The 27,177-nt window shown below is 37.9% G+C and overlaps 2 protein-coding genes across 4 annotated transcripts; both read right to left on the bottom strand.

The window, feature by feature from the left end:
- Positions 1-8,911: 8,911 nt before the first annotated feature.
- On the bottom strand, positions 8,912-13,329 carry CIPK9 (CBL-interacting protein kinase 9). 3 transcript variants are annotated; one of them, XM_089611939.1, is made up of 15 exons: positions 12,973-13,329; positions 12,326-12,388; positions 12,068-12,139; positions 11,838-11,945; positions 11,648-11,728; positions 11,149-11,202; positions 10,955-11,080; positions 10,786-10,875; positions 10,527-10,649; positions 10,266-10,373; positions 10,007-10,129; positions 9,858-9,914; positions 9,668-9,742; positions 9,390-9,461; positions 8,912-9,303 (listed from the first exon to the last, which is right to left on the bottom strand). In XM_089611939.1, exons 1-15 carry the CDS (start codon positions 13,153-13,155, stop codon positions 9,286-9,288), a joined length of 1,353 nt encoding a protein of 450 aa, XP_089468065.1. In that variant the 5' UTR covers positions 13,156-13,329; the 3' UTR covers positions 8,912-9,285. The 3 variants fall into 3 exon arrangements, with proteins under 3 accessions (XP_089468065.1, XP_089468066.1, XP_089468067.1); XM_089611940.1 differs by having other exon boundaries at positions 10,007-10,123; XM_089611941.1 differs by lacking the exon at positions 8,912-9,303 and having other exon boundaries at positions 9,384-9,461; positions 10,007-10,123.
- Positions 13,330-26,350: 13,021 nt separating this feature from the next.
- LOC149400256 (cold shock protein 2-like) lies at positions 26,351-26,867 on the bottom strand. Its single transcript, XM_089613251.1, has one exon. It carries the CDS (start codon positions 26,810-26,812, stop codon positions 26,351-26,353), a length of 462 nt encoding a protein of 153 aa, XP_089469377.1. The 5' UTR covers positions 26,813-26,867.
- Between the last annotated feature and the right edge of the window lie 310 nt (positions 26,868-27,177).

Raw genomic sequence — 27,177 nt, 5'->3', positions numbered from 1 at the left:
TGATTTCAAATGAATATGATGATGACTTGATATTTATGATGATGAAGTATGGTGTCCGACACGACACTGGAGTATTGCGAGCCCTTCGAAGGACGACCGAATGCAAGCAAATGCAAATTTCACGGGTACATCATTGGCAGTGGTGGAATCACTCGTGTGAAAAATCACTTGGCGAACATAGACAAGATAAATAGTGTGAAGATGTGCGACAAGGTTCCTCATGAAGTGCATGAGGAAATGCGAGAGTTACTCTACGTACGCTCTCAATAGAAGAAGGAACGTGAGAGTTTGTGTGAGTGAGTCGATGCGAGCCGGACTCCGAAAAAGTCAAGGGGACTTTGACGAAGAAAAAGACAAAGGTCCCGATGGATCTTCGGTATCCTCTGATCCAAGAAGATCGCACTCCGGAGTCAAGAGGTTGGCCAAAGCCGTCGACCGATTCTTCATTCATGAGTGACGAGACATTCAAGACACTCCACGTATAATTAATTACTAATTAGTGTGTTTTATATTTTGTCGTACGTGTTGTAATCAATGTTTGATTTTATGGTATTTTATGTTGAATTTTATCTTGGTTTGAACTTTGTGTTTTATATTTTATTGTACGTGTTGTAATCAAAGTTTGAATTTATGGTACTTTATATTGAATTTTATGTTGGTGAACTTTATGCTTTATATTTTGTCATACGTGTCATAATTAAATTAATTTAATTTTGCAAAATATTTGTCTGAATACTTCTCGGTTTTTTATATTTTTTGCCGGTTTCCTCTACATTAAGCGATTTTCTACCGGTACCGAATTCTTTTTTTTTGTCTGAATACTCTTCGGTAAACAGTTTACCCCCAAAATTGAAGTCTCTGTATGGTAGCGGTAACGGTTAGCGATCATTGGTCACAATAACTATTTGTTTGATTAATATTTATATAATCCTCAGCTTCTTTGATAATCGCGCACTACTACAAATGTTGGATTATACAACCTACTTTCTACAACGCTTATGACAAGCGTTGTAGAAACTAAGGATTCTACAACGCTTATGACAAGCGTTGTAGAAACTTGGTGTTTCTACAACGCTTATGGATAAGCGTTGTAGAAACACCAAGTTTCTACAACGCATATGATTAAGCGTTGTAGAAACATGGAGATTCTACTGCGCATATAGTTAAGCGTTGTAGAAACCCGGTGTTTCAGATTTCCCACAACGCTTTAACAATCCGTTGTAGAATCCACGCCGCGGCGCCATGTGTTTTATGCCGCGGCGAGAACTTACTACAACGCACAGTGAAAGCGTTGTAAAAAAATGTAATCCGCCGCGGCGAAGTTCATCTCTCGCCGCGGCGGGTGGTTTCTACAACACTAAACAAAGACGTTGTAGAAACTCGTCGCTGCGGCGAGAAATATTATTCGCCGCGGCGAGAAAAGATACCGAGAGCAGGCAAATTAGAAATCTTAGTCTCGCCGCGGCGAGATTTTTTCTTCGCCGCGGCGAGTTTTTTAAAAAAAATTCATCGCCTTCCTACAATGCATAATTATCCGTTGTAGAATCATGTCGCCGCGACTAAGATTTGACGTCGCCGCGGCGAAATTCCCGCCGCGGCGACGTGTAATATTCGCCGCGGCGAGTTGATTCTACAACGGATATAATATCCGTTGTATAAAAATCTCGCCGCCGCGAAAATTATATGTCGCCGCGCCGGGGATTTTTTAATTATTTAGAAATTTCACAATTGATGTATATCGTTGTAGGAGGTTCCACAACGCTTAGATATCCGTTGTAGAAAGTTGGATTCTACAACGGATATTTAAGCGTTGTAGAAACCTCTTGGATTCTACAACGGATGTTGAAGCGTTGTAGAAGCCCCTTGGATTCTACAACGGATATTTAAGCGTTGTAGAAGTTTCTACAACGCAGGATTCTACAACGTTTGACAAACGTTGTAGAATCATTCCACAACGGTTTTTAAGCGTCGTAGAATCCTCTTGTTTTGTAGTAGCGGCGATTACGTGGGCTAATATGTTTCTCTTTTCGTTCGGTACTCGAGTTCTCTGTTCGGACTTTTATTTATTTATTATTTTAGAGATCAACATCGGTCTGACACTATAGTCAATCAACTCAGATAATTAACTCTCTTTCAAATAAAAAACCCGTCATTTCTTTTTTCAAACCCTAGAGAATAGTATTGCATAGTAAATTCGGCGGTATGCATTCCAGTTAATTATGGATTATTTATTTCCTTATTTAATGTGTGCATGGGAATTCTATAACGTGTACACGAGCATTATCTAGAAAGTGTTTACATCCAAAGTATATTTTAAACAAGGTCAAGCTCATTGATTGAATTAAACATAACTTGCATCTCTATATATCATAGGAAAAATGGAATTGAATAAATAATAGATCGGAAATTGTTGACGGGCATAAAGACTTGGTATGTACAAATACCAATATAAAGAAGTAAATAGTAAATTCGTTTGAAGAATAGAAGGGAAACTATAACTAGCTAATAATAATGGGAAATGGTTCATGCATAATGAACAGACAAAATATTTTTATTTTCAGTACTCGACTCATTCGATTATCACCAAATTCTCATTTAGAGGTTGATTTTTCTATTTACAGGCCTTCAAACGGTCATGAATTAACTCTTCTCGCTTTGAAGATTTGTGAGTCTAATCCTAAGCTATAATTGTTTTGGGAGCTTTCTTTTCTCTTGTTCCGAGCTTGGAAGCTCTTCTTGCTCATTGACAAGTGTTGTCTGAGCTATCCATTTCTTATCGTTGATCTTAGGCCGAGGGCCTTATAACTCGCCCAATCAATTTATGTATGACGTAATGGATGAAATGACTAACTAATTATATCGTATGATTAGTTAATAATGATTTTCGATCGACGTATGATTGGGAGTCAATGATTTTTGGCTCCCTACATAAACTTCATAATAATAAAAATAATAATAATAGGTATCAATATTTTGTTCATTCAGTATATGCCGGAAACGAGTTATTTCATGAGAAGATTATTTTGACGAAGATAAAGTGTGGTAGGCCCAACATCCTAGATTGATGCATAACTTTTGACTTTTACAAATTATAAAATTGAAGTCTAAAACTAAAGGGGAAGGGAAAAAGATGTCACAAAATGTGACTCCCGAATCCCAACTGCATTTTGCTAACCAGAAACCAATCTAATAAATTTTCAAGCAGGGAACATTGTGGCCCTATTAATATTAGTGGTGCTCAAAACAAATGTGCAATCACATTTCCAAAAATCCAGTTGTCTACGATGGCTGTCCTGTGGCGCATTAAAAAAAACGGGTACCGAATGGAAAAAAAATATTTGAAATATAAGCGCCTCCAGATGACTTAAGTGTGAACGTATCTCCATATGTCCAAACAAGTGTCACAAATTCAATTATATTTCTTATAAGACCATGTCAACAGTCTATAAAGTGGATGAATATACAAATCATAATCATTTTACGATGGCTTATCAAATCTACATGAAGAATTTGAGTAGAGAAGGAATTCTTCTTATTATTCAAAGTGATTGATACATATCATAGATATAGTCGATCAAAACTATATCTGTTACAACCTCTTCCTCTATACACGGAAATCACCAAAAAATAAAGGAAAATATCTCTAACTTACTTCTGACTTATTCTTAGCTAATTCAGGAAACAATAAGAAAATGAATTAAATAACAATAATAAATTAAATAATAAAAGCGACAATAACTTCCACACTCCCCCTCAAGTTGGGCTGTACATGTTGTACATTCCCAGCTTGCAGCTCAGATCTTCGAAGTTTACTCTTGGGAGGGCTTTAGTGAGTATATCTGCTGTCTGGAGTTTTGTTGGTGTGTAGATAATCTGAACCACTGAACTCTCGATCTTTTCAGCAATAAAATGCCTATCAATCTCTATGTGTTTAGTCCTATCGTGGTGAACTGGATTTTTGGCGATGCTAATTGCAGCTTGATTATCACAGTATAACCTGATGGACTTTGAGTTTGCCATTCCTAGTTCAGTGAGGACTCGTTGAATCCACATTCCTTCACAGATGCCGTGTGACAATGACCTGAACTCTGCCTCAGCGCTGCTCCTTGCAACTACAGATTGTTTCTTACTCCTCCAAGTCACCAGATTGCCCCAGACATAAGAGCAATACCCTGAAGTTGATCTTCTATTTGAGACATCTCATCCCCAATCTGCATCGGTGTATAACTCAAGGTGTCTGCTGTCACTTTTTCTGAATAAGAGTCCATTCCCAGGCTTCATTTTTAAATACCTGAGTATTCGCATCACTGCCTCCATGTGTTCCTCAGTTGGGTTGTTCATGTGCTGACTCACAACACTCACTGAGAATCCAATATCCGGTCGAGTATGTGCGAGATAGATGAGGCGACCTACAAGCCGTTGATATCTCCCCCTGTCCACAGGTGCACTATCTGTAGCAGTACCAAGCTTGTTGTATGCATCCATTGGAGTGTCTGCCGGTTTACATCCAGTCATTCCGGTCTCAGATAACAGATCCATCACATATTTTCTTTGTGATATCACTATCCCTTTCTTTGAGCGTGCGATTTCCATGCCTAGGAAATATTTGAGAGGCCCTAGGTCTTTGATCTCGAACTCCGTAGCGAGATGTCCCTTCAATTCAGCTAACCCTTCTTTATCATTTCCTGTTAGAATTATGTCATCAACATAAACTATCAGGATTGCGATTTTTCCATTGGAGCTGAACTTTACGAACATGGTGTGATCCGATTGACATTGTTTGTAGCCGAGTTGCACAATGAACTTGTTGAACCTTCCGAACCAGGCGCGAGGAGATTGCTTTAGCCCATAGAGCGCCTTTTGTAGCCTGCACACTTTGTTGGAGTTCTGACTTGTCTCAAAGCCTGGAGGGATTTCCATATATACTTCTTCCTCAAGATCACCATTCAAGAATGCATTTTTCACGTCTAGCTGATGTAAATCCCAGTCACAATTTACAGCAAGTGAGATAAGGATTCTTACTGTGTTGAGCTTAGCCACGGGAGCAAATGTCTCTTGATAGTCAATCCCGTATGATTGAGTGTATCCTTTCGCCACGAGTCTAGCTTTTAGCCTTTCTATGCTCCCATCAGCTTTATGCTTCACTGTGAATATCCATCTGCAGCCTACTGCCTTCTTCTCCGGTGGAAGTTCAGTGATCCTCCATGTATGGTTCTTCTCAAGGGCCATTATCTCTTCATTCACAGCTTTTGTCCATCCTGGGTGTTTAAGAGCCTCGCTGACATTTATCGGGATCTGCGTGTTGTCAAGCGCAGTGATGAACGCTCGGTAAAACTGTGAGAGTCTGTTGTATGACAAATGCTTAGACCAGGGATGATGAGTGCATGATCTAGTTCCTTTCCTTTGGGCAATAGGAAGATTAATATCATCAGAAATAGTAATCTCACGTGAAGCATTATCCATACCTGTGTTTTTGTCAGTGGGATCTGAGTTCGAACATGTTGGTTGAAGTGCAGGAGAAGTTGGTTCTGTATATCCATCAGAGTGTTGATCAATGGTTTCTACTTGACTGGGTAGAGAGATTTCTGGTTCACTGGACATAAGAGCACTGGACATAGGAGGTGGCGTGTCGTGAGGTATATCTGAGTCGTTTGAGATGATGTTTTGCCACATTTGAGATTCTCGTTGTATCTCCCCCTGAATCTCAGAGTGGTAATAGGGTTGAGATTCAAAGAAGGTGACATCCATCGAGTTATATACTCTCTTAGTGACCGAAGAATAGCATTTATATCCCTTTTGATTTGAAGAATAACCCAAAAAGACACATTTGATGGATTGTGGATCTAATTTACCTCTGAATTGTTTTGGAATATGGACAAAGGTAGTGCAGCCAAAGCATTTTAAAGGGATAGGAGAGGATAGAAGGGTACTATGCGGGAAGTGTTGTGCTAGGACTTGGTGTGGACTTTGGAATTTCAGGACCCTAGATGGTATTCTATTGATGAGATAGGTCGAAGTGAGGATGGCATCTCCCCAGAAGTGTTTAGGAAGATTTGACGAGAACATTAGTGAGCGGGCTACTTCCAATAAATGTCTATTTTTTCTTTCAGCAACTCCATTTTGTTGTGGAGTGTGAGCACACGAACTAATGTGGACAATGCCTTGATTACTGAGATATGACCCTAAGGTGGACTTGAAGTATTCTAATGCATTGTCTGTTTTTAGGATCTGAACTTTGGTTTGAAATTGTGTTTGGATCATTGAATTGAATTGTTTGAAGATATTTTCCACTTCTGATTTTTCTTTCATGAGAAATAGCCAGGTTATTCTTGTGTGATCATCGATGAAGGATACAAACCACCTAGAACCAGATATGTTTTTAATCCGAGATGGTCCCCATACATCACTATGGATAAGGGTGAATGGTTTGGATGGTTTGTATTTTAACTGTGTGTAGGTGCTGCGAGTGTGTTTGGCTAATTGACATATTTCACAACTGAAAGAATTGGGATTTTTATTGATAAAAAGGCTTGGAAACATCTTTTGGAGATACATAAAGTTCAGATGACCTAATCGAAAATGCCACAGAATCATATCATCATCTTTATTGGAATTTAAAGACTGAAAACTGGAAACTAAACACTTAGGGTTTGTCTGATGGTCTTGATTGAGAATATACAGTCCCAAGCATTCTCTAGCACTGCCAATCATCTTCTTCGAATTCAGTCCCTGAAAAACACATGAATCAGGTAAGAATATGGCTTTACAATGTAGATCACGAGTTATTTTTCTGACTGAAATGCGGTTGCACTCAAGAGTAGGGACATGTAGCACTGATCGAAGTGTGATATCTTTGGTGAGAATTATGGAACCTGTTCCCTTGACTTTTATGAGAGACCCGTCGGCGACTTTGACCAAGGCGTTACTGCTACTAGGCTTGTAGGTGCTGAATTGAGCTTTATCTGCTGTCATGTGATCAGTTGCTCCCGAGTCAATGAGCCAGGGCCTTGACATGGATCTTCCAGGTGTGCAGGCTGTGGCTGATGTCTGAGCTTGCTGGTTGAAGAGTTGTTGAAGCATCTCAATCTGCTCTTTGGTGAATGGGGCTGAATTGGCGTGGTGGACATTGGCTTGATCTTCTGAGTTTCGAGGCTTCCAGTCAGCTGGTTTACCGTGTATTTTCCAGCATGTTTCTCTGAGATGGCCTGGCTTTCTGCAGTGGTCACACCAAGGTCTTCCTTTGCGCTTGTTGTCGTAGTTTTGTTGATGGCCGCGAGCTGCCAGAGCTGAGCCTTCTTCTACCGGTTCCATCTGCGGTCCCATCATGACTTTCCGCCTGCTTTCTTCATGTCTCACCGCTGAGAAAGCTTCTCTGGTGCTTGGAAACGGCTTCACTCCCATAAGCCTTCCTCTGACTTCATCCAGGTCTTGATTGAGTCCCAGTAGAAACTTGAATATTTGCGTTTCTGCTCGATAACCTTTTTAAAGGTAGCACCGTCTTCTTTGCATTTCCATGAGAATACTTCAAACATGTCAAGTTGTTGCCAGCATCGAGAAAGGGAATTGAAGTATTGAGTTACCGATAGATTTCCTTGACGAAGGTCATGTAGTTGAGCCTCGACTTGGAAAAGTTCAGAGATGTTTTCTGAGCTAGAGTATGTCTCCTTGGCAGCATCCCATATCTCCTTTGCCGTTCCATAGAGAAGGAAATTTTCACCAATATCATTGTTCATGGAATTTATCAGCCACGACATGACAAGGTGATTTTCGATCTTCCATGTACGATATGTGGGATTACTTTTCTCTGGAGCTGTAATCTCGCCAGTGAGATAATCTTCTTTTCCTTTTCCACAGATGAACATCAGAACGGATTGAGACCAATGAAGATAGTTGTGACCATTGAGACGATGGCCAGTGATTGTCGTATGAGATCCATCGTTCATCTGAGGATTTGGGGCGGAAGATTCGGTGGTGGACGAAGAGATTTCACTGGCTGAAGTTTGAGAGGCCACACCGTATTTGGTCATGATGATGATGGGATTTTAGTGAAAAAGGTTCGCTCTGATACCATGAAGAATTTGAGTAGAGAAGGAATTCTTCTTATTATTCAAAGTGATTGATACAGATCATAGATATAGTCGATCAAAACTATATCTGTTACAACCTCTTCCTCTATACACGGAAATCACCAAAAAATAAAGGAAAATATCTCTAACTTACTTCTGACTTATTCTTAGCTAATTCAGGAAACAATAAGAAAATGAATTAAATAACAATAATAAATTAAATAATAAAAGCGACAATAACTTCCACACTACACATACACATATTTGTAGTTGGTGAGATAATTTTTTGAGACATTGGATATAATGTTAAACCATAGCGCGGGATAAGGGACTTTTGGGTCGAGCATATATCATATGCCGTTTGTAACTTGTGTAGGTGTTTGTAGCTTGTGTAGGTTATGATGTTATGTTCACATTTCTATGGTGATTTTTGTGTTTATCTTTCGAGTTTGTAATTGGAGATATTTGTTGGTCTTTTGACAATACATTGATTGAAGTTCTTTCTTCACGATTGATGGTGCTCGAGTGTTTTGGTTCATTCATTAATCACGTAAGGAAAGAGCTATTGAATTGCTCAAAAATTAGTGATCAATTTTTATTCATTAGTTCACATATATAACGTGACATTAGTTGGTCAATCTTTTATTCATTAGTTATATGATGTAACATTAGTGGTCAATCTTTTATTCCGTCAATCATATTTTAGTCTTGAATCATTGTATTTATCCTAATACTTATCTTAAGATCGTATTCTTTCTTTGTTTTGGATGTTTGTACTCCTGAGGATTTTGCCCATTTTCTAATTGAAAGCCTCAAGAGCTATATATATATAATAACGACCAAAATTTCACTAAAGAATCTAATTACTATTACAAATCACAATGAAAAGATAAAAATAAATAAATAAAAAATAAATAATACTCCCCCATTGCGGAGCCACGTAAACAAGTCCCTGCAATTTTGTTGTTCTTTTTCGGAGTATACAAATAAATAATAAAAAAGATTATACTGCTGAATTTGAGTCGAGTTCATTTATGAAGCAGCATTTTCAAGGGGAGGAGAAGCAAATGGCCGCTATTGAGGACTTTTCAAGGACCAACCGAAATCTAACTAACTATACAAATTGACTTGCTCCTTTGCGTTCCCATCTCTTATATCGGATTTTGGCAATTGAATCTCTTTCAAATTTATCCATCAGCTAGCTAACCACCAAACGATTTTACACTCTTGATATCACCTAGATGAATAGCAACGAAATATTAAATCATAATAAAGATAATAAATACGCAGAGAGAGAGAGAGAGAGAGAGAGAGAGATTATACCTGCACTTCCTCGGAATTTTGTTCAGGCTTCCACATCACATCTTTTAGGCCAGTTGAGAAACTCTTATAGAACTGCAACAACGTGGAAGAGAAGGTCAACAGAGAACCAAAAGTTGACCTTGAAGAGGAAATGAACTAAGTGTATATATAGTACAACAACTTTCTTTTTTCCTTTTTTCTTTTTCGGTTCACTTGCATTACATGATGTAACAAAGGCAAGTGATTGAAAAGTAGATGTTCTTTTTCCAAAACCAATGGTGTTTCTATTCTAGACCTACCTTGTGAAACTCGAGAGTGTCACCGCCGGTTTTCCGAAGCTCCACCATGTGCAAGGAAGGTGCCACCTCGAATACCTGAAGTTGTTGAACGCAGATTAATCAATCACACTCATTTTCATATGTCGTTTCAGAAATTTGGGGCCACTAGTTCATTCAGGCCTTGTTGAGAATTTTCGGTAACATTGCATACCTCAGTAGCTACAGAGAGATGACCCTTCCTTCCAGTTTTATCACCTTGCAACTTCATCTGCATATCATTTCAAATTTGGAAGATTTCCGGTTAGTTTTCTTGTATGACACAAGTCATGTAAAAAATAAAACAATCTCAAAAAGGATTACCTTGTAGTTCTGCTTGCAAACATTGAAGCCCAAAGGCTTTGCAGCTTCCTCGATTTTGCTCATGATTTCGTTGGCCGGGCGCTGAGAAGTGAATCGCGTCTCTCTCTTTACAAGTCCCTGTCCCTCAAATATTCAATTCCATATATGTAACCATATTAGAAACTCAACGAAATTGGCTACTTTACAATGCAAATTACGGCTACGATCATTTAAAAACAGATTTTGATGGAAAACACTTTACAGATGTTGTTGTACCTACCGGCTGCTTTTCAAAGAGATTATCAAGATTGAAACTCTGCGACCTAGAGATGAGCTCAAAAGCGTTCATCGATACAGGTTTCACTTTCTTCTCTGTTACCAAGCAATCCTGCAAAAATTAACAAGCCCGTGGATAAAGAATAGCTTTGTTTTGAACAACAATATATCAGCAGACTGGATTGTTTGTTACGAGAAAGCTATACAAGAGTTAGTAATCTCGGTCAAGAGAAAAAAAAAAGATATACCAACATAAAACTGCTACCTTTGAGTCGTTGAAAACAGCGTCTACGTCATCAAGGTTTACGTCCTCTTCCACGGCAAACCGCGCCGCCTTGTAGTCTTTCTTGAACCAATCATCTTCCAAGATTTGAGGAATCGTCATTCTCTGGGAAAACAGTAAAATAATTTGATTAGTATTATATTATGGCAATACCCAACAAGGGGTAAAAAAAAAAAAGGTTAGGTAATCCCGTTAGTAATTGTGACTTAAGCTTCAAGTAAAAAAAAAAATTGAAACTCACTGTAAGAGGGTTCGGATCAAGAATACGCTTGATGAATTTCTTCGCAGCAGCTGAAAACCACGGAGGGCATGTGAATTCCGCTTTGCAAATCTGAGTTTAGGAACACCCTTTCTATTAGTAATCCATATATCATAGAAGATGATGATGATGAATCGTTTTGAGTACGTACTTTTCTGTATAAAGCCATCAGGTTTTCTTCATCAAAAGGCAAGTAACCAGCCATGAGAACGAAGAGAATGACTCCACAAGACCAAACATCAGTCGCTGTACCATCGTAACCTTTGCTGGTCAGTACCTGCAAGACTATCCCGTATGAGAAAAAAATCGATATGCCATATTTTAAAGCAATGCCGTGTAATATACCTCGGGGGCAACATAATTTGGGGTCCCACATGCAGTATGAAGCAGTCCATCCCCCTGCAAGTGTGAGAGTTTTATAAGATATCCTCTTTATAATCACATATCTTTTTTGAACTTCGAAAATGCGAGGAGGGAAAAAAGGAATTTGAATATAAGATATCTTTATAATCACAATTCTCTTTGCTTTGTTTTGAGGGGAAAATTTGCATGGGAGAAAAAGTTGAATATAGATTCTAAAAAGAATTTATAATTAAGACATGGATTTCATTTTCCTTTTGCATAATTAAGACATAAATTTGACTGTGAGGCTTCATTTTCCCTATTTTGTAGAAGAATGGAACGATAACACCCAATCGATTTTCTTCCCATCATTTATTCCAAAGACAATTAAGAATTTTGATTTTCAGTCAACTTTTTCTCACCGTTTTCATATTCTTTCAAAGTTTCGACTTCTTGGAAAAACCCGGGTAACAAACGATGGAAAATGTGCAAATTCACTCACCTTGACTTGCTGTGAAATTGCACTCAACCCAAAATCCGAAACTTTGAGCACTCCTTGCGAATCTAAGAGAAGATTCTCTGGCTGCAATAATTAATTAATTAATTACATACTCAGCACATGCAATTTGATACATAATAAGCATAAGATTTATGCCCTTATAGCTCGATTAATCTATTAACATTCGGCAAACCTTCAAATCTCTGTGAAAAACGCCTCTGCTGTGACAGTAATCAACGGCATTAATTAGTTGCTGGAAGTAACTTCTGGCTTCTTCCTCCTTCAGCCTCCCATGTCGGGCCTAACCATTTATCGACATCAGTTCGAGATCATAAATGTCCACAACAGCCACTAATACAAGTAGCTTGGAAAAATCTCAAGTTAAAGCCAAATACGATATATACAGATCAAGAATAAACTCACTATCTTATCAAAGAGCTCGCCGCCGTCCACAAACTCAAGAACAATGTAAATCTTCGTTTTGCTTGCCATAACCTGTATATAAAGAAGTATAAGCACATAAGAGCCTTATTGATCCACAAACAAAGGTTGAACTTTTTCACTACTTATAGAAGAAATCCACAATAACTGGGGCATTAAAAAAAAAAAAACAAAAAAAAAAACTATAAATATAACGAGCAAGTGATTGACTGATTAAAAATGCCTGCAAATGGTACGTACCTCAATAAGTTTAAGAACATTTGGGTGTTTGATCAGCTTCATCGTAGATATCTCCCTCTTAATCTGCCAATTAATACAATAACCAAGCAATCAGATATCCTTGCTTGCATAATTTCTTAACCAACCAAGATACGAAGCCAATGGCGATCCTTATTCGTGGACATAACCAAAATCAACAAGCATAGAAATAGAATACCAACCCAGTTATCGATAAATAATAAATAAAATAAAAGGACAATAAACAACATAGCTCCTATATGGCTTGGTATAACTTCCAGGTCTGTATAATAATCAGCTGATATCTTAAAATTAATATATTAATTCAAATAAAACCTAGTTTTTACTTTTCGGCATAATCGTCCATTGGCATTTCTATGATTAAAAAAAGTATTCTTCCCATTAAATAAAAATAAGTGGAGACTCCCAATATACAATATTATTAATCGAGTAACAGTAATTAAATGAACAAACACATGCAGATTTGATTCGAACACAACCTAAATACGGTGGAGAAATCTCAAAATCAACACAATCAAGCTCGAATCAACCAATCAGCGACATGCAATGCGGTGTAAAGAGAAGCGGCGAGGAGAATCGGAGAATGGAGATTCATTTAAGTTGCGGTGCGCTATTTTATTGGTGTTTACCTGCTCGACCATTTTGTGACGAAGAACTTGGTCGCGATCGAGGATTTTGATGGCGACGAAAGCGCCGGAGGTGACGTCCTTGGCGAACTTCACCTTTCCGAAACTGCCCTCGCCCAGAGTCTTACCGAGTTCGTACTTCCCCACGCGCGTGCGCGTGGTCGACTTTGCTCCGTTGCTCGCCATGAACGAATGAACAGAAATTAATCTGGTATGAGAGAGAGAGAGAGAGAAAGAGAGGATTGGTATTCGCTTGGATTCACGTGGAGGATGAGAACGAGAACGAGGACGAGGACGATGATGTTGAATCGTTGATGGTATGTTTCGTATTTCGTAATTGGATTGTGTGTTAAGTGTGTGGTTTGCGGTTTTGGAGAGTGAATGATTTTACCTTTTTTTTTCAGTGTGAAGACCGTGTGGGGCCCAGAGAGGATGGTGCGGGTCCCCTGGTGAGCATCTCTATCCGTACTCTCCTCTCTCTCTCTCTGCATTATTTTTGTTTTTATATGTTACATGTCATCTAATAATTAATTATTCAATCATGAAGGTGAGTTATTCTTATTATTCAACTTTTTTTTATTTCTGGAAAGTTGAGTTATATTATTTGGTATCTGTTTGTTTGTTGCACGTTCTGCGGTTACCCCTCTCTATGATTTTCATCACCTGCGCCTACTATTATTCCTTTTTTTTTTTAATTAGCATTTAGACGCTTCTAAGTTCTAAGCAATACGATAACTTCACTAATTTTTTTTACTCAATAATGTTGAATCCATGGCCTATGGGATTGTAGGGTCCAAGAGTTTTAAATTTAATGCCATGAAACCAGACTCAACCCTCTTGTCTTGTGAGAAAATCAACCCTTTATTATCCAACCAGGTTTAATAAAATTAATCAAACTGTTATATATATCGATAAAGCGTTATTTGTAACAAGTAGTAGTGTTGGTTGGTTAATTGAATAAGTTTTAACAAAAGAGTTTTATATAATGTCGCAGTGGTCCCATCTCATGCTGGTAATCGGCAGTGGAAGCCACAGATGGAATTATTTACATGTGTGTTTTCTGCCTCACGGAAATTTCGTGTGTTCCATGTGATACGAAAATGGAAAAAAAAAAGTCCTACAAGCCACGAAAATGGCAGAAGGCATGTCGAAAATGGCATGCTAAAATTGTACCCTTGGGCCGGGTGAGGTTAAAGCAGTGAACGTTTGAGAAATTAAATTTTAACCCAATTATTTATTTCTCTTATAAATACATCTCATTTCTTACCATTTTATTCACAAATTAAACCTTATTCTCTCTCAAACTCTCAAATCCTCTAAAATATTTCTCTACAACAATCTCTTCATATATATTATATAGTTAAGTTTATAATTTTTTTATTATATAAATAATTTTATATAATAATTATTGTTATGTAGTTTAGTTTATGTAATTTGTTTTAATATACATATATTATTATATAAAATATAATTTATAAATACATATAATGTTTTACTCATAATATTGTTGTAATGTTTTTACTTTTTTAAAAAAATAAATAATAAAGATGAAATTCAGTTTACATAATAGTACATTCTTTTAAAATTTTAACGGTTTAGTCCATTTTATTTACCATTTTAATTTAATTTTTTTAATTACTTAACGAAAATTCATATTTCTATTAAGCCTATCGAAAATTTCACTTTTGTTAAACAATGAAAGACACCAATTTGTCTAACGGAAATGTCACTTTCAATAAGCATTTAGAAAGTAGCTGCTTATTGGAAATAGAAGTGACAATTCTTTCGGATTACCGGATGAGTCCCATCATATCATATCATATGTATAGAAGAGCATAAATAAAAATATGGTAAATCTTTTTTTATATATATAAATTATTATGATTAAAGTTGCTAGAAAAAAAAAATTGTTGGGGCAGACTGGCGGATCCAGGTAATTTATCCTTAATTTTTATAAATTATTATATATTCAGATAAAAGCATATAAATCTTTAAAAAGAATTTTATATATATATATATATATATATATATATATATATTAATTTATCAGTATTAGCTACTAGGGCAATTGTGTAACTAGCTAATCGATTGATGACCCACTCATGTGGCTGATGTGGGCGAGAGTAATGAGCATTAACTCACAACGTCCAAATTGATCATATCATTCACATGTGCTGGTTTATATCAATTGATTGGCACCATTTTTTAGTTTTATCTTTTATTGCACCATTTGATCATTAACTGTTACTGTATCACTTTCATTTGTATTCTTGTTCATCTAAATCAATAATTCGGACGTATACTGTTACTGTATCACTTTCATTTGTATTCTTGTTCATCTAAATCAATAATTCGGTGGATCTTGATGATACTTTTGAGATCTCCTTGATTGTTAGGCTTACGTACGTACTATTCTTTCAATACCACTCGCCGTAATGGAATAAGTGTATATACCGTGATATTCGCTTAAATTTAGTTTTCCTTGATGCACTTGAGAAGAAAAATTTAAAAAGTTTTCGTAGTAGTTTTCGTAGTCGCGGAGATACATGCACGCAATGGTAAAGCCCATCCATAACCATATAATTTTTAAATCTTATCCATGACGTGCATAATTTCATTTTGTCCACTGATATTTCTCAGGGACAAAGAATGTTAAAAGAATCGAGTAGCTACACGTAACTCAATGGCTTAGTCATGACCACATATATATATTTTAGCATAGCTCGCTGATTTTAGTGAAGATAATACTTTAGCTTGTACAACTCTTTTTGTCTTTGTGCTGAGAAAAATAAAAACTAACTTACCGATAGTTTATTGAATTTGAGAACAAAATTTTAAACTACCGAAGTAAATTTTTTTCTTTTTAAAATTAAATATATATGATGTGGACGTACGGGAAACTTAGCCCCTGTTTGGTTAACTTTTCTATTTTTGTTTTCTGTTTTTTGATTCTAAATCCTAGAAAACAGTTTTAGAAAAACTGTTTGGTTATAAATTCAGAAAACAGATTTAGAATCATGTTTCTGTTTTCTTTGAAATTTGTTTAGAAAACAGAAAACAATGAAAAGTTGTTTTCTGTTTTATCTCTATACAATTGAATGGAAAACATAACCAAACAACATTTAAAATATTCTGAAACGTAATTCTAAATCTGTTTTTTAAATTTAAAAATTAGAATCAGAAAACAGAATTTAAAAACAGAAAACGAGTTTAGAAAACTAAACCAAACGGCCCCTTAAATTCTTGAACTGTTTGAGACTCCAAATCAACGGTTCCTTTATCATTTAAATAAATAAACAAAATGAAGTATGCGATGCATAGATGATGTTTAAAATTTCTTTTATGTACTCTTGTTTTTTCAATCTTAGTTGTCATCTATTTCATTGAGTATTAAAGAAATATTACAACATCATAAGAAATAACCTTTAAATTTGAACGTCGGATATTTTTCCGTGGAGATTGAACCGTCATCTTTTTTTTTTTTTGCCACTGAAACTCAGTCATTGAAAGTTAGATGATATATATATCATTAAATGAATTAATATCTTGTAAACATCACGTCTATATATCCAAATTTTTTCGTCTTGTTTTGTCCAAGATTTACATATTTGGACAAAAAGATAAGGAATTCAAATGGTGAATCGATAATATAATATGACAAAAAGCCAACTTCACGTCTCATTTGTTTGATTTTTTTTTTTAATCAGAGCAATTTCATTCAAAATAAAAAACTACTAACGAGCAAGTTACAAAGATTTGAAATTCCATACCTAAACCAATTAGACCAGCCGAATAAGATGTTGTCTAAGAACTATCGAGACCTAAACGCAAAATGAACCTACTCGAGCTTTGTCGAAGCATTTCTCTATCTCTAAATCAGAGAATAACTCCTACAAACCCAAGACCAGCAATCATAAACATCAATCGAACAAGGACCTACCAATGTACGGCGTCCAACCTCCAAACGGAGGACCACCTCCTCAAGTTCGATACCTGCGTATTAAGCGGAAATTCGCAGCGGGTACTCGACGAGGTTGGAAAACAACCTAAACCCACCTCCTCGAGAATTGTACGCTTTGAAGTTCCAAAAGAACCTCGGTTGAAAAGCATATAACATGACTGAGACGACTCAACTAACTAGCATAGACAAGAATATTTAAAACTAGATATATATAACCATGGTATAACAATAAAAAGAACAAAAAATTGGCTACATAAGCCTAGGACTATAGGAATTGTAAATTAGCCAACCTTTGATAAATACTTTGTAAATAGCCAACTTGCATATGTGTCAGCCTATTAACTACCTAAAATATATGTTTGACTGTGTTAAATAAGTCTTTTATTAATCTGTTAATAAATTTACTTGGCTATTTACAAGAAATTAACTAAAGGTGAGCTATATCTCAATCCACTATATCCGTGTGGCTATATAGCTTAATAACCCTAAAAAAAACAAAACTCACACAAATAAAAATAGCAGTCAAAATATATAAACTTTCTTGGTTCCCCTTAAATACCAGTATTCCAGCAATGTAAATTCAACCGCCACTCGTAAATTTGATCCTTATCGGATTCCTAAATCAAGGTGTTAGAAAAGATAAGTACCTCTCACTCATTCTTACGGAGACCTCGCCGCAGAGAAATGTGGGATCGGGATGAGCACCGAATCGCCGATCTGAAAACATAGTCACTAGGACCTCCGCCATGGACGAGAAAGAGAGTAGCTGGAGAGCTGTATCGAGGAGCGACTGAGATCTAAGAGAACCAATGCCAATGGAAGCACAAAGTTCGGCACTTCCAAGGCCGCCGGAGTAAACCGTCGGAGAAAGTGCATAGCGGAGTCAAAGAAGGTTTAAAAGAAAATAGAGAAACAATAAATAGGAGAGAAGAAAGGCCTACCCCAGGTCCAAAACTTCATCACAAGGGTGGCGCTCATAACCTGGGTGAGGGGAAATGGCCAGGAAAGAAAAAAGAGTTTTGAAACTCTGGCAGAAAGAATTTTTTTTTTTTTTTCACTACCATTCAATTGATGTTGTGTAATAGATGTCTGAGCATTTTCACTAGTTGGGTTGTTTTTGGATCGGTCGTAGCTCCATCGTGTGCTCCTTTTTTTCTTCATGTGTATAAATGGTTTTTTTTTTAAAGCACGAACTTTTCATTAGAAATTAGGTCAAACACCTAATAATGGAGAATAGCATTTTAGTACAAGGAACACCATAGACCACGTTTTGTGCATTCACCTAGCTTCCGATAAAAGAAGCTAGATCAAAACTTTTTCAAAACACCTATGATGGTTGATGGGTAGGTCCAATCAATCCTCGATCCGATGACACGGAAGAAGATAACTGTTCAGCGTGTATAGATCAAAACTTAACAAAAAAATCCTCATCGAGATAGTGGACGATGGCTAATTCGTTTCCAAAACAAACTAAACCACCTAAAACGCAACAACATAATAAAAGATCCACGAACATTATTAAAACAAAAAAGAAAAAACTAAAATAAAATCTAAAATCGCCTCCAGAGTTTGATAAACAAAACCGAAGAGCCACGCCGCATTGTCCTCATCGCTGAGGAACCACAGCGCACTACCCATCGTTGTTAAGGATCCATGCCGCACCATCGTCGCTGAGGAGCCACACCGCATTGTTTATGTTGCCAAGGAGTCACGCCGCACTGCCCTCTTCGTCGAGGAGCCATGCCACAACGCCGTCACCGAAGAGCTACGCAACTGCGCCATCGTCGAGGAGCCGCGCCGCACCGTCCCCGTTGCCGAAGAGCTACGCCACCGCGCTGTCGTCGAGGAGCCACGCTCCAACGTCGTCAATGAGGATTCACGCCGCAGTGCCGTCGCTGAGGAGCCAAGTTGCAATGCCATCGCCGAGGAGCCACGCTGCACCGTCCCCGTTGCCGAGGAGCCATGCCACAACGCCATCGTCGAGGAACTATGTTGCACTCTTGTAGCCGAAGAGTCACTCCGCATTGTACCCGTTGCTGAGGAACCACGCCGCAAACTCGCTGGAAACCCAAGCCGTAGCACCAAGCTCCTTTCTTGCCTCTCTTCCTTTGGTCACGTTCCGCCACACTTGCCCTCGAAACTCAAAGACATCCGGCCGTGACAAGAGTCTCTGCCGGATTCAGCTTCAGGGGAGAGAAAGAGAACCTAGATCTAGATTTGTGTTTCGTGTTTCAGTGAGAGAAGATAAGGAGTTTCTGTTTGGAGGCTAAGGTTTTCTCTCGTTCCATATGTTTAGGTGTTTAAGATGGCTCTAATACCATGTAAGTGTTGGGATTTCACGCAGAATCTCTCTCACAATCATAAGATGAAACAAAACAAATGCAAAGAACAAACACGCAAATTTAGAATGGTTCAATCTCAACGTGAAATCTACGTCCACTTTATCGTTGCAAATATCACTATAAATCCAATACGATGATTGCTTACAAACTTGTTCTCTCTTTTATCTCCGTACCGACTTTTCTCTCTTTTCTTTTCTACACACATAAAAGTGACGGGTACATCATATTTATAGAGAAACATTTAGGGCAACCGACAGAATTGAAATACCCAGAATACCCTTAACCTAATTCCTGACCAAAACGACATATATATTGTCGTCTGGTCTCCAGCTCCAACTTGGTGATCGTCCTCGATCTTTAACATTTCAACTCGTGGGCTCGACGCCGATCTTCAGCTTGTCAACTCGACGATCGATTATGCTCTACCTCAACAGTAAGTCTGATGACATCAACAGTAAGTTTAATGGATATTTTTTCATATATACCAGCCACAAAGTTCAATAAATAGAGTACAATTTGTGACAATCGTGAACACAAAAATAGGAACAAACTAAACCGACTAACATTTTTTCCTAGTTAATCTAATATTATCTTATATTTAATATTTCAGCTATATTCCTAATTATAGGGTAGGCTAGTTTGCAATTTTATAAAGAGTAATGTTATTCGGCCCGATTCACGAGCCCGAACGATCCACTCACGTGATGACACGTAGCAGTTTGTTGCCACGTGTCATCACGTGAGTGGATCGTTCGGGGTAGGGGTGAAACTGGATCGGTTCGGTTCGGTTTTTGACATTTTTAGTATCCGAATCCGAATTTTCGGTTTTTAAAAACTCGGTCCAGTATCCGGTCCAATTTAGTCTAAAACCGAAATTCGGTTATCCGGTTTCTTAAATCCAGTATCCAGTCCAGTATCTAATTTTTAAAATTCGGTTATCCAGTTTGTAAAATTTCAAATCCAGTTTAATATCCAGTTTTATAAAATAGATATCAAGTTTCTAAAATCCAAATCCGGTTTGTAAAAATTCAAAAAACGAGTACAAACTACTCTTATAAAGCTCCAAAATGACAATACATAATCTAAAACTGAGTAAAAAAAAATAAAATTCAAAATGACACTCGCCTCCAACTACATGCACATGTAAATATCATAATATAAAATTAAAATTACAACCCTAATGATCATAATAAACTATACAACAAATGAATTTTTATGTTACCTTTATAGATCACATAATCAAGTTGTAGTAACAGTAGAAGTTGATATATGATAAGTTTGTTCTTCTATGACAACTTGACCATCATATGTTAATAATAATGACATAAATTTAAAATAAATTTGTTTTAATAAACAAACAACAAATGAATATGTCAAATAAAATATCAAATTAATTATCTTATCCCGAAACAACTTGCTTAGAATAATTTAATGCTTCCACTTCATCCATGTATTCTCGCAATACAACAGGATCAAGTCTTTTTTTTTTAATATATATTTATTTTTAATTAAAAAAAATCGGTTAAATAGCCGATATCCAGATTTTCCCAAAATCAAATCCGATATCCGATCCAGTTTTGTAAACCGGATGGGTTATCCGAATCCGAATTTCGGTTAGCTGACGTGGCTCCAAATTTCGGTTTCGGTTCGGTTTGGATATCGGTTTTATCCGATTTTCGGTTCGGTTTTGTACAGCCCTAGTTCGGGGCTCGTGAATCGGGCCGAAAATCAATTTCCTTTTATAAAGGTTTAAATATGTGTCTCACAAAAGTTTAATTTACTGATTACATTGAACGTGGCGCACAAGTAAATATAGACATGAACATAATTTTGAATTTGGAAATACCATGCTCTGATGTAGACATACTGACATAGTGGCATACTAATAGGCTAGGCTTATCTAAGATTTGTGCTATGATTATAGTACGTCATAATGTCCTCATAATTTAAGCTTTCTGACAAAAATAAAAAATCATATTTAATCTTGGATGAAGTGATAACAAGAATAAGACGGACACAGGGTTTAATGATTTAAACCGGAGAGTACGCAAGTTTTTTTTTTTTTTGAATAGTACGGATTTTCCATTAAAATATGGTAAAAAACTCATTAATACAGGAGAATAACACCTTAGTACATGAATTACCAAGACCTAAGTCGATGTGAATCTAACACTAAGTTCCGGTAAAAATACGAAATGTGCAAACTTCCAACAACGGGAAGAATTACAAGCACCAATAGAGCACACAAGAGGCTCGTTAAAAAACCAAAAGAATAGCGATGGAAAAATCCAACCAAACTCGGTTCGATAACCACGAATAGGGTGGCTCTTCAACCTGCATAGATAAAAACCTAACAGGAAATCCACTACGGGAGATGCGACTACGGCTAATCCGAGTCCAAAACAAAACAAGCATAATAAAAATTAAAAGGATCCATACTCCAACTAAGAACCCTGTAGCTAAACTGAAAACAAAAAACCAACCACAAAAACCGATCCAAACCACTCAGATCTGCGAACCTTCGTCACTCCTCGAAGCGCCCCGCGAAACCCCCATGGACCCCGCTGCAGAAGTCGGCTTCCTCTTCGACCACCGTCACGAACTCGGGGTTGAGCGCGCGCAGCGCCGCCACGAGGGCGCAGGGCGAGCGCGCTCTCCTCAGCGCCCCCGCGCAGCTCACTGCCAGGGCCTCCCCTTGGTGGAGCCCCCGAGCGGCTCGGGGGGGGAGGTCGGAGGCCACGGCGGACTGGAAGGACACTCCCATGAGCCCGGCGAACTTTTCCCTGCGGCGGCCTACCTCGGTGGTCATGGCGGCGCCACCTTCGGTGGGATCTAGCACGGTGAGCCTCGTGGCGGGAGCGTCCTCGTCGGAGGAGCGCGTGGCGAGGGCCTCGAGGAGGGTGGGCCACTGGGTGCAGAGGCTGGCGCCCAGGTCGAGCACGTGGAGGGCGGGGTGGTGGTGGAGGGCCTCCAGGAGGGCGGCGTTGGAGGCCACCTGACCGAAGGAGGTCCACTGAGACGTGGTGGCGAGCGGGCTCGGCGGATCTGAACCGGCGGTGGCGAGCGGGCTCGGCGGCGAAGAGGTAGAGAAACAGCATCCACTGAGACGTGGGTCACGTGGAGAACCGCCCTCCCCTCCGGATCGGAGCCGCGACAACGACGGCGTCCGAACCCAGAGGGACGGCGGCGGCGATTCAAATTAGGGTTTTTTTTTCCTTTCCCCTGTTCTGTCCCGAAGAGAGAGAGACTACGCGTAGACTTAAAAATTATGAGGCAAATTATCAATTAGCTTGTTATTTGATAGGAACATTCACAGTACGCAAGTTTTAAAAGCTTTTAAAATATGTATATCTTCGATGTTTGTATTTTAATTTAAACTAATCATGTACTATGTAAGCATCGTGACTCAGCAAAATGAGAACTACCCTTCTTACTGATGATAAAGCAAGATTATAAAGATATCTACCTTAAAGGATAACTACCCACCGATATCTTTTCCATAAATACAAAGTTCGAGGAAAACTGCGTTGAATTCGTAAACTTGAGTTATATTTTTATCAAAATATTTTATGTGCACGTCCAGCAGAAATTTATTATGGCCATGTGGGAGTGGGATGTAGTCTTGGCCAAATTTCTTCCTTGGCTATGTATTCAATTTCCTTAAAATGAGAGATATAATTTGTTAATTCTTAACATTCTGTTCGGATTTTGCTTAATTAATAAGTGAGATTTTGCAAATTAAACAGTAAATGTCTGTAATCGGGGAAGACATATTTTTTACCCGACCGGCTAAAAAAAAGTCAAAATGGTTAACCTGCACTGCACTGCTGTTCAGCAAGAAGAAAAATGTTAACGTATAAGCTTTGACCGTGAAAACCAATTAAATGTTTAGTCAACCATTATTCCCTATTCCAAACCCACTGGCTTTGTCTGTTAGTCTGTTTGTTTGTTTTTTTTTTTTTTTGAAGGCTTTGGGAGTAGACTTAAAACTCTTTTTGTCTTAAGGAATGTGGCTATAGATTTAGGGATTTTTTATTGCTGTGCTTTTCGTCGAACTCCAGGTGAAATCAGTGAAAGGTTGACGAAAAGCGCTTGAGTAGGATGTCACGTGACATTGGTCGTCGCATAATGGTGAGTATCCTCAGGTGAAGCTTGGAAGAGTATATCGAGATGGCATTATTACCCACCGATATCCCGTTTACCCGCTCATTACCCCCGATCTAAACAGATCGCGTAATAACCGTTTGAAACAAGTTAACGGGGTAAACATTTAAACGGGTGCGGGTACAACATGGGAAATGTTTATCCGACCCATGTATTCAAATTCACACAGCCTACCTGACGGGTATTACCCATTACGTACCTGATAAGTATATTCATTTTCACACCTGTTACCTGACGAGTACTACCAACCTTTGCCGTTTGAAAAAGGGTTAGCGGGTCACGGGTATTCATTTTCACACCCGTTATTCGACGGGTATTACCCGTTATCCGACCCATTTGGAAAAACAAGTACATGTACCAGAATATGTGCACATGTACTCGTTGCCATTCCTAGACTATCCAGACATGTCATAAAATTATAAATTCAAGTACCATGATAAATGATGAATATGTGTGAGTATTTGTAAATAGTAAATACTATAGAAAATTAAATTAGTGTAAACAAAATTCCTAAAGGATAAATTGTTATTAATAATAAGAAGAAACTATTCCATAATAATAAGAAAAACATACGAAACAATGTTAGAAGTGCCATCTAGTAATCCTGTTTCAGGTTGCGAAATTCAATCCAACAGATTAGCCAATAATTAGTGAAGTTGTGATGCCAAACCTCCCCCGGAGAAAAGCCAAAAAACTCTTGGGCTCATTTTTCATTAGTATTACGATACATTTCACCGAATCCAATTCAAATACCAACTACAGCAGTTTTATTATATTTGAACAACACAATTCAAGCCTTAATTATATGGTCACTCATATATATGTATTTTATTTTTTATTTACAGTCAAGTTGTTTAATAGAACCGTAAGAAGCTACCTAAGGAAATGATAATAATAAAAAAAAAATCAAATCAGTTCTACCCCAGATAGCCTCAGCAATTGCTTATGCCTAAACCCTTAGACGTAATCGCGCTATTATAATGTTTAATTTTATTTTTCGATAGAAAGCGACATATGCTTCATAGCTACGCTCTTATATTTCGTAAAACTCCCCATTTATTTCTATACCTCTCGGATCCTCACTTCACCGTTTATCTTTTGCTCCTTCATCAACATCAACAGCTTTGATTAATTAAGCACGGTATGTTCTTCTCTTTATAATCTTGTCACTCTTTACTTTTCTTTTTTTTACCATCGATTTTCACTGTAAGTGACACGAATACGTTACTTACAGTTTGGAGGCTTAATATTACCTTCTAATAATGTGGTCATCATCATCACCAAACAAGGACGTATTGAAAAATACTAGAAACGGTGAAAACGACAAGAAAGTTGCCAATATAGTGGTTTGGTTGGTGTCGTTTATGGTGAGCTTGAGCGGGGGTTTTGTGCTTGGTTGGTGGAGAAGAGAATACGAAGCTGAATATAGAGAGCTTTGGATGGTTCCATTTGGGCTGATTCTTCTTGTAACCCCAGCCCTTGTTTGGTTCTCCGTGGTCTTCTCCGACGCGTCTCCACCGAATAACGATGCTCCGCCGCACGGTCGATCACACCCTGACCCAGAAAGATGATGTTCATGATCGAGCAGTGATCTTTTTTTTTTTTTTTTTTTGAGAGAGAAAGAGCAGTGATCTTCTTGATCGCATGTAATTAATTATTTTGAGTTTTTTTTTTTTTTTTTTTTGTGGCGATGAATATCTATATATCGATCTATGATCGAAATCCTATATCATCTTCTGATCAATATCTGTAGAACAAAATACTAGAATGTCATTTTTGTGATTTATTTTATCGACAGAAAAGTAGGAGGTGAATAGCGGGGTTCAAGTGGTGTGACTGTGATGTAACTGTATTAAAATGACAAATTAAGAACATAATAATAATAATGATTAAAATGAGTGAGAGACGAGGATGGTGTGGAGTCTAGATTCATGAGATGGTGAGTCATGGGGGTTAGGGTGTTAGTTAGGCTGAAAGCAAAAATGAATTCTGCCTTCACCAGTACAAAGGTGTTCCGAGTAAGACTAAAAAAGTGTCGTATTATATTTTTATGCCTTAATTTGTTTATATAGTGATACCACGTGTGGCTTTATTCATTGGAAGCGACTTTAGCATAATCTGACAATGACTATAAAATCACTTTAATCTCTGTCCATCTTGCTTTTGACTAAAGCCACTTGTGTGATTAAAAAAACAAATAATTAGCTGTTTAGCCATCTAAAACACTAGTAATTTGGTTTTAGTCAACCTTTCGTTAATTTCCCGTAAATAGCCATCTTGCGTACGTGGCAGCTTATTAATTGAATTAATTTTACCTTTTTGTCCTTACGCTATTTTAATTAGGCATTTTTTAAAATAAATTTCGAATTAAATATTGAAACCGAATAGGGAAGTTTTCAAATTTGAAATTTGAATTTTGAGCAGATTTTGAAAGATATCAGTCATTAATTGTTATGTATTTGGAAATTTTCAAAGTTGACTTTAGGTAATTAGTTTCTATTTTCGTTGCAATTCATTAGGTAATTAATTTCGAATTAATTTTTCATTCATTGATATTATTTTGTCTTCCATATATTCATAATTTCCAGAATTTTCGTGCTCAAAATATTTCCAGAATTTTTCAGTTTATTTACACGAATACACTGTAAATAGGCTTTGTATTTACAGTGAATATACTGTAAATAAGCTTCGTATTTACACGAATATATTGTAAATATGATTTCTATTTACACGAACATACTGTAAATAGGCTATCTATTTACACGAACATACTGTATATTAAAAAAAAAAAAAAAAAAAAAAAAAAACATAACCAACCAAACAAAGCGCGCAAACTGAAAACGAAACACCTATCCCCAAATATCAAACCCAAGAAAAAAAAAACCCAAAATAATAATAATAAAAACCCCAAATATCAGTTGTTCCCACCGCCTCCACCTCCGCCGCGACCACCGCCGCCGCCATAGCCGCGTCCTCCGCCGCCTCGACCGCCGCCACCGCTGTAGCCTCCTCCGCCATAACCGCCGCCTCCACCTCCGTAGCCACCGCCGCCGTTGCCGTATCCACCGCCGTCACCTCCATAGCCTCCGCCTCCTCCGTAGCCTCCGCCACCACGGCCTCCGCCTCTTCCTCCGCCGCGGGTGCCCTGGACGGGAGCGCCGCCGGGACCGGTGACATCGACGGCCTTGGTACGACCGCCGTTATCGGTCTCGACGACGAACTCGACTGTCTCGTTGTCGGCGAGGGATCGGAAGCCTTCGGAGTTGATGGAGGACTGGTGGATGAAGAGATCGTCGCCGCCGTCGTCCAGGGTGATGAACCCGAAGCCCTTCATGTCGTTGAACCACTTCACCGCCCCAGTCTTGCGCTCTCCCATTTTTCTTGTTTGGAAATGCTCTCACAGGTTTTTTGTGTTCTTTAGGTCTAAATTTTTTTTGCTCTCTTAATGATCTTAATGACATTAATGGGCGGTTATATCAGAATATTCTGTATTAAATGTTTTATTTTCAGCATGTTAATGGGCGGGAACGGTTGGGAGGTTATTTTGGTATTTTTATCTATGTAAATAAATTGGGCTGGCTATTAACACGAAATTAACCAAATGTTGGCTAAATCCAAAACTGTCTAAATATGGGAGGCTATTTAGCTATATTACCCTTAAAAAAATTATAATAAGAGAAAAATGGATAAATGATTTACGGAAGAGATATTTCAATCGGTACACCTCAAAAGTGAAAAAAA

Source organism: Urtica dioica, chromosome 4 (genome assembly GCF_054948205.1).
Source record: "Urtica dioica subsp. dioica isolate 48M chromosome 4, U.dioica_male_clone48M_v1_H2, whole genome shotgun sequence".
Lineage (NCBI taxonomy): Eukaryota > Viridiplantae > Streptophyta > Magnoliopsida > Rosales > Urticaceae > Urtica > Urtica dioica.
This window is presented reverse-complemented; position numbering and strand designations above follow the sequence as displayed.

Coding starts and splice junctions, on each gene's coding strand:
- LOC149400256 (XM_089613251.1), bottom strand. CDS start 26,812: ATGGGAGAGCGCAAGACTGGGGCGGTGAAGTGGTTCAACGACATGAAG.
- CIPK9 (XM_089611939.1), bottom strand. CDS start 13,155: ATGGCGAGCAACGGAGCAAAGTCGACCACGCGCACGCGCGTGGGGAAG. Junction 10,876..10,954: donor TGATGGCTTTATACAGAAAA/GTACGTACTCAA, acceptor TCCTAAACTCAG/ATTTGCAAAGCGGAATTCAC. Junction 9,915..10,006: donor TTTGCAAGCAGAACTACAAG/GTAATCCTTTTT, acceptor AATGATATGCAG/ATGAAGTTGCAAGGTGATAA.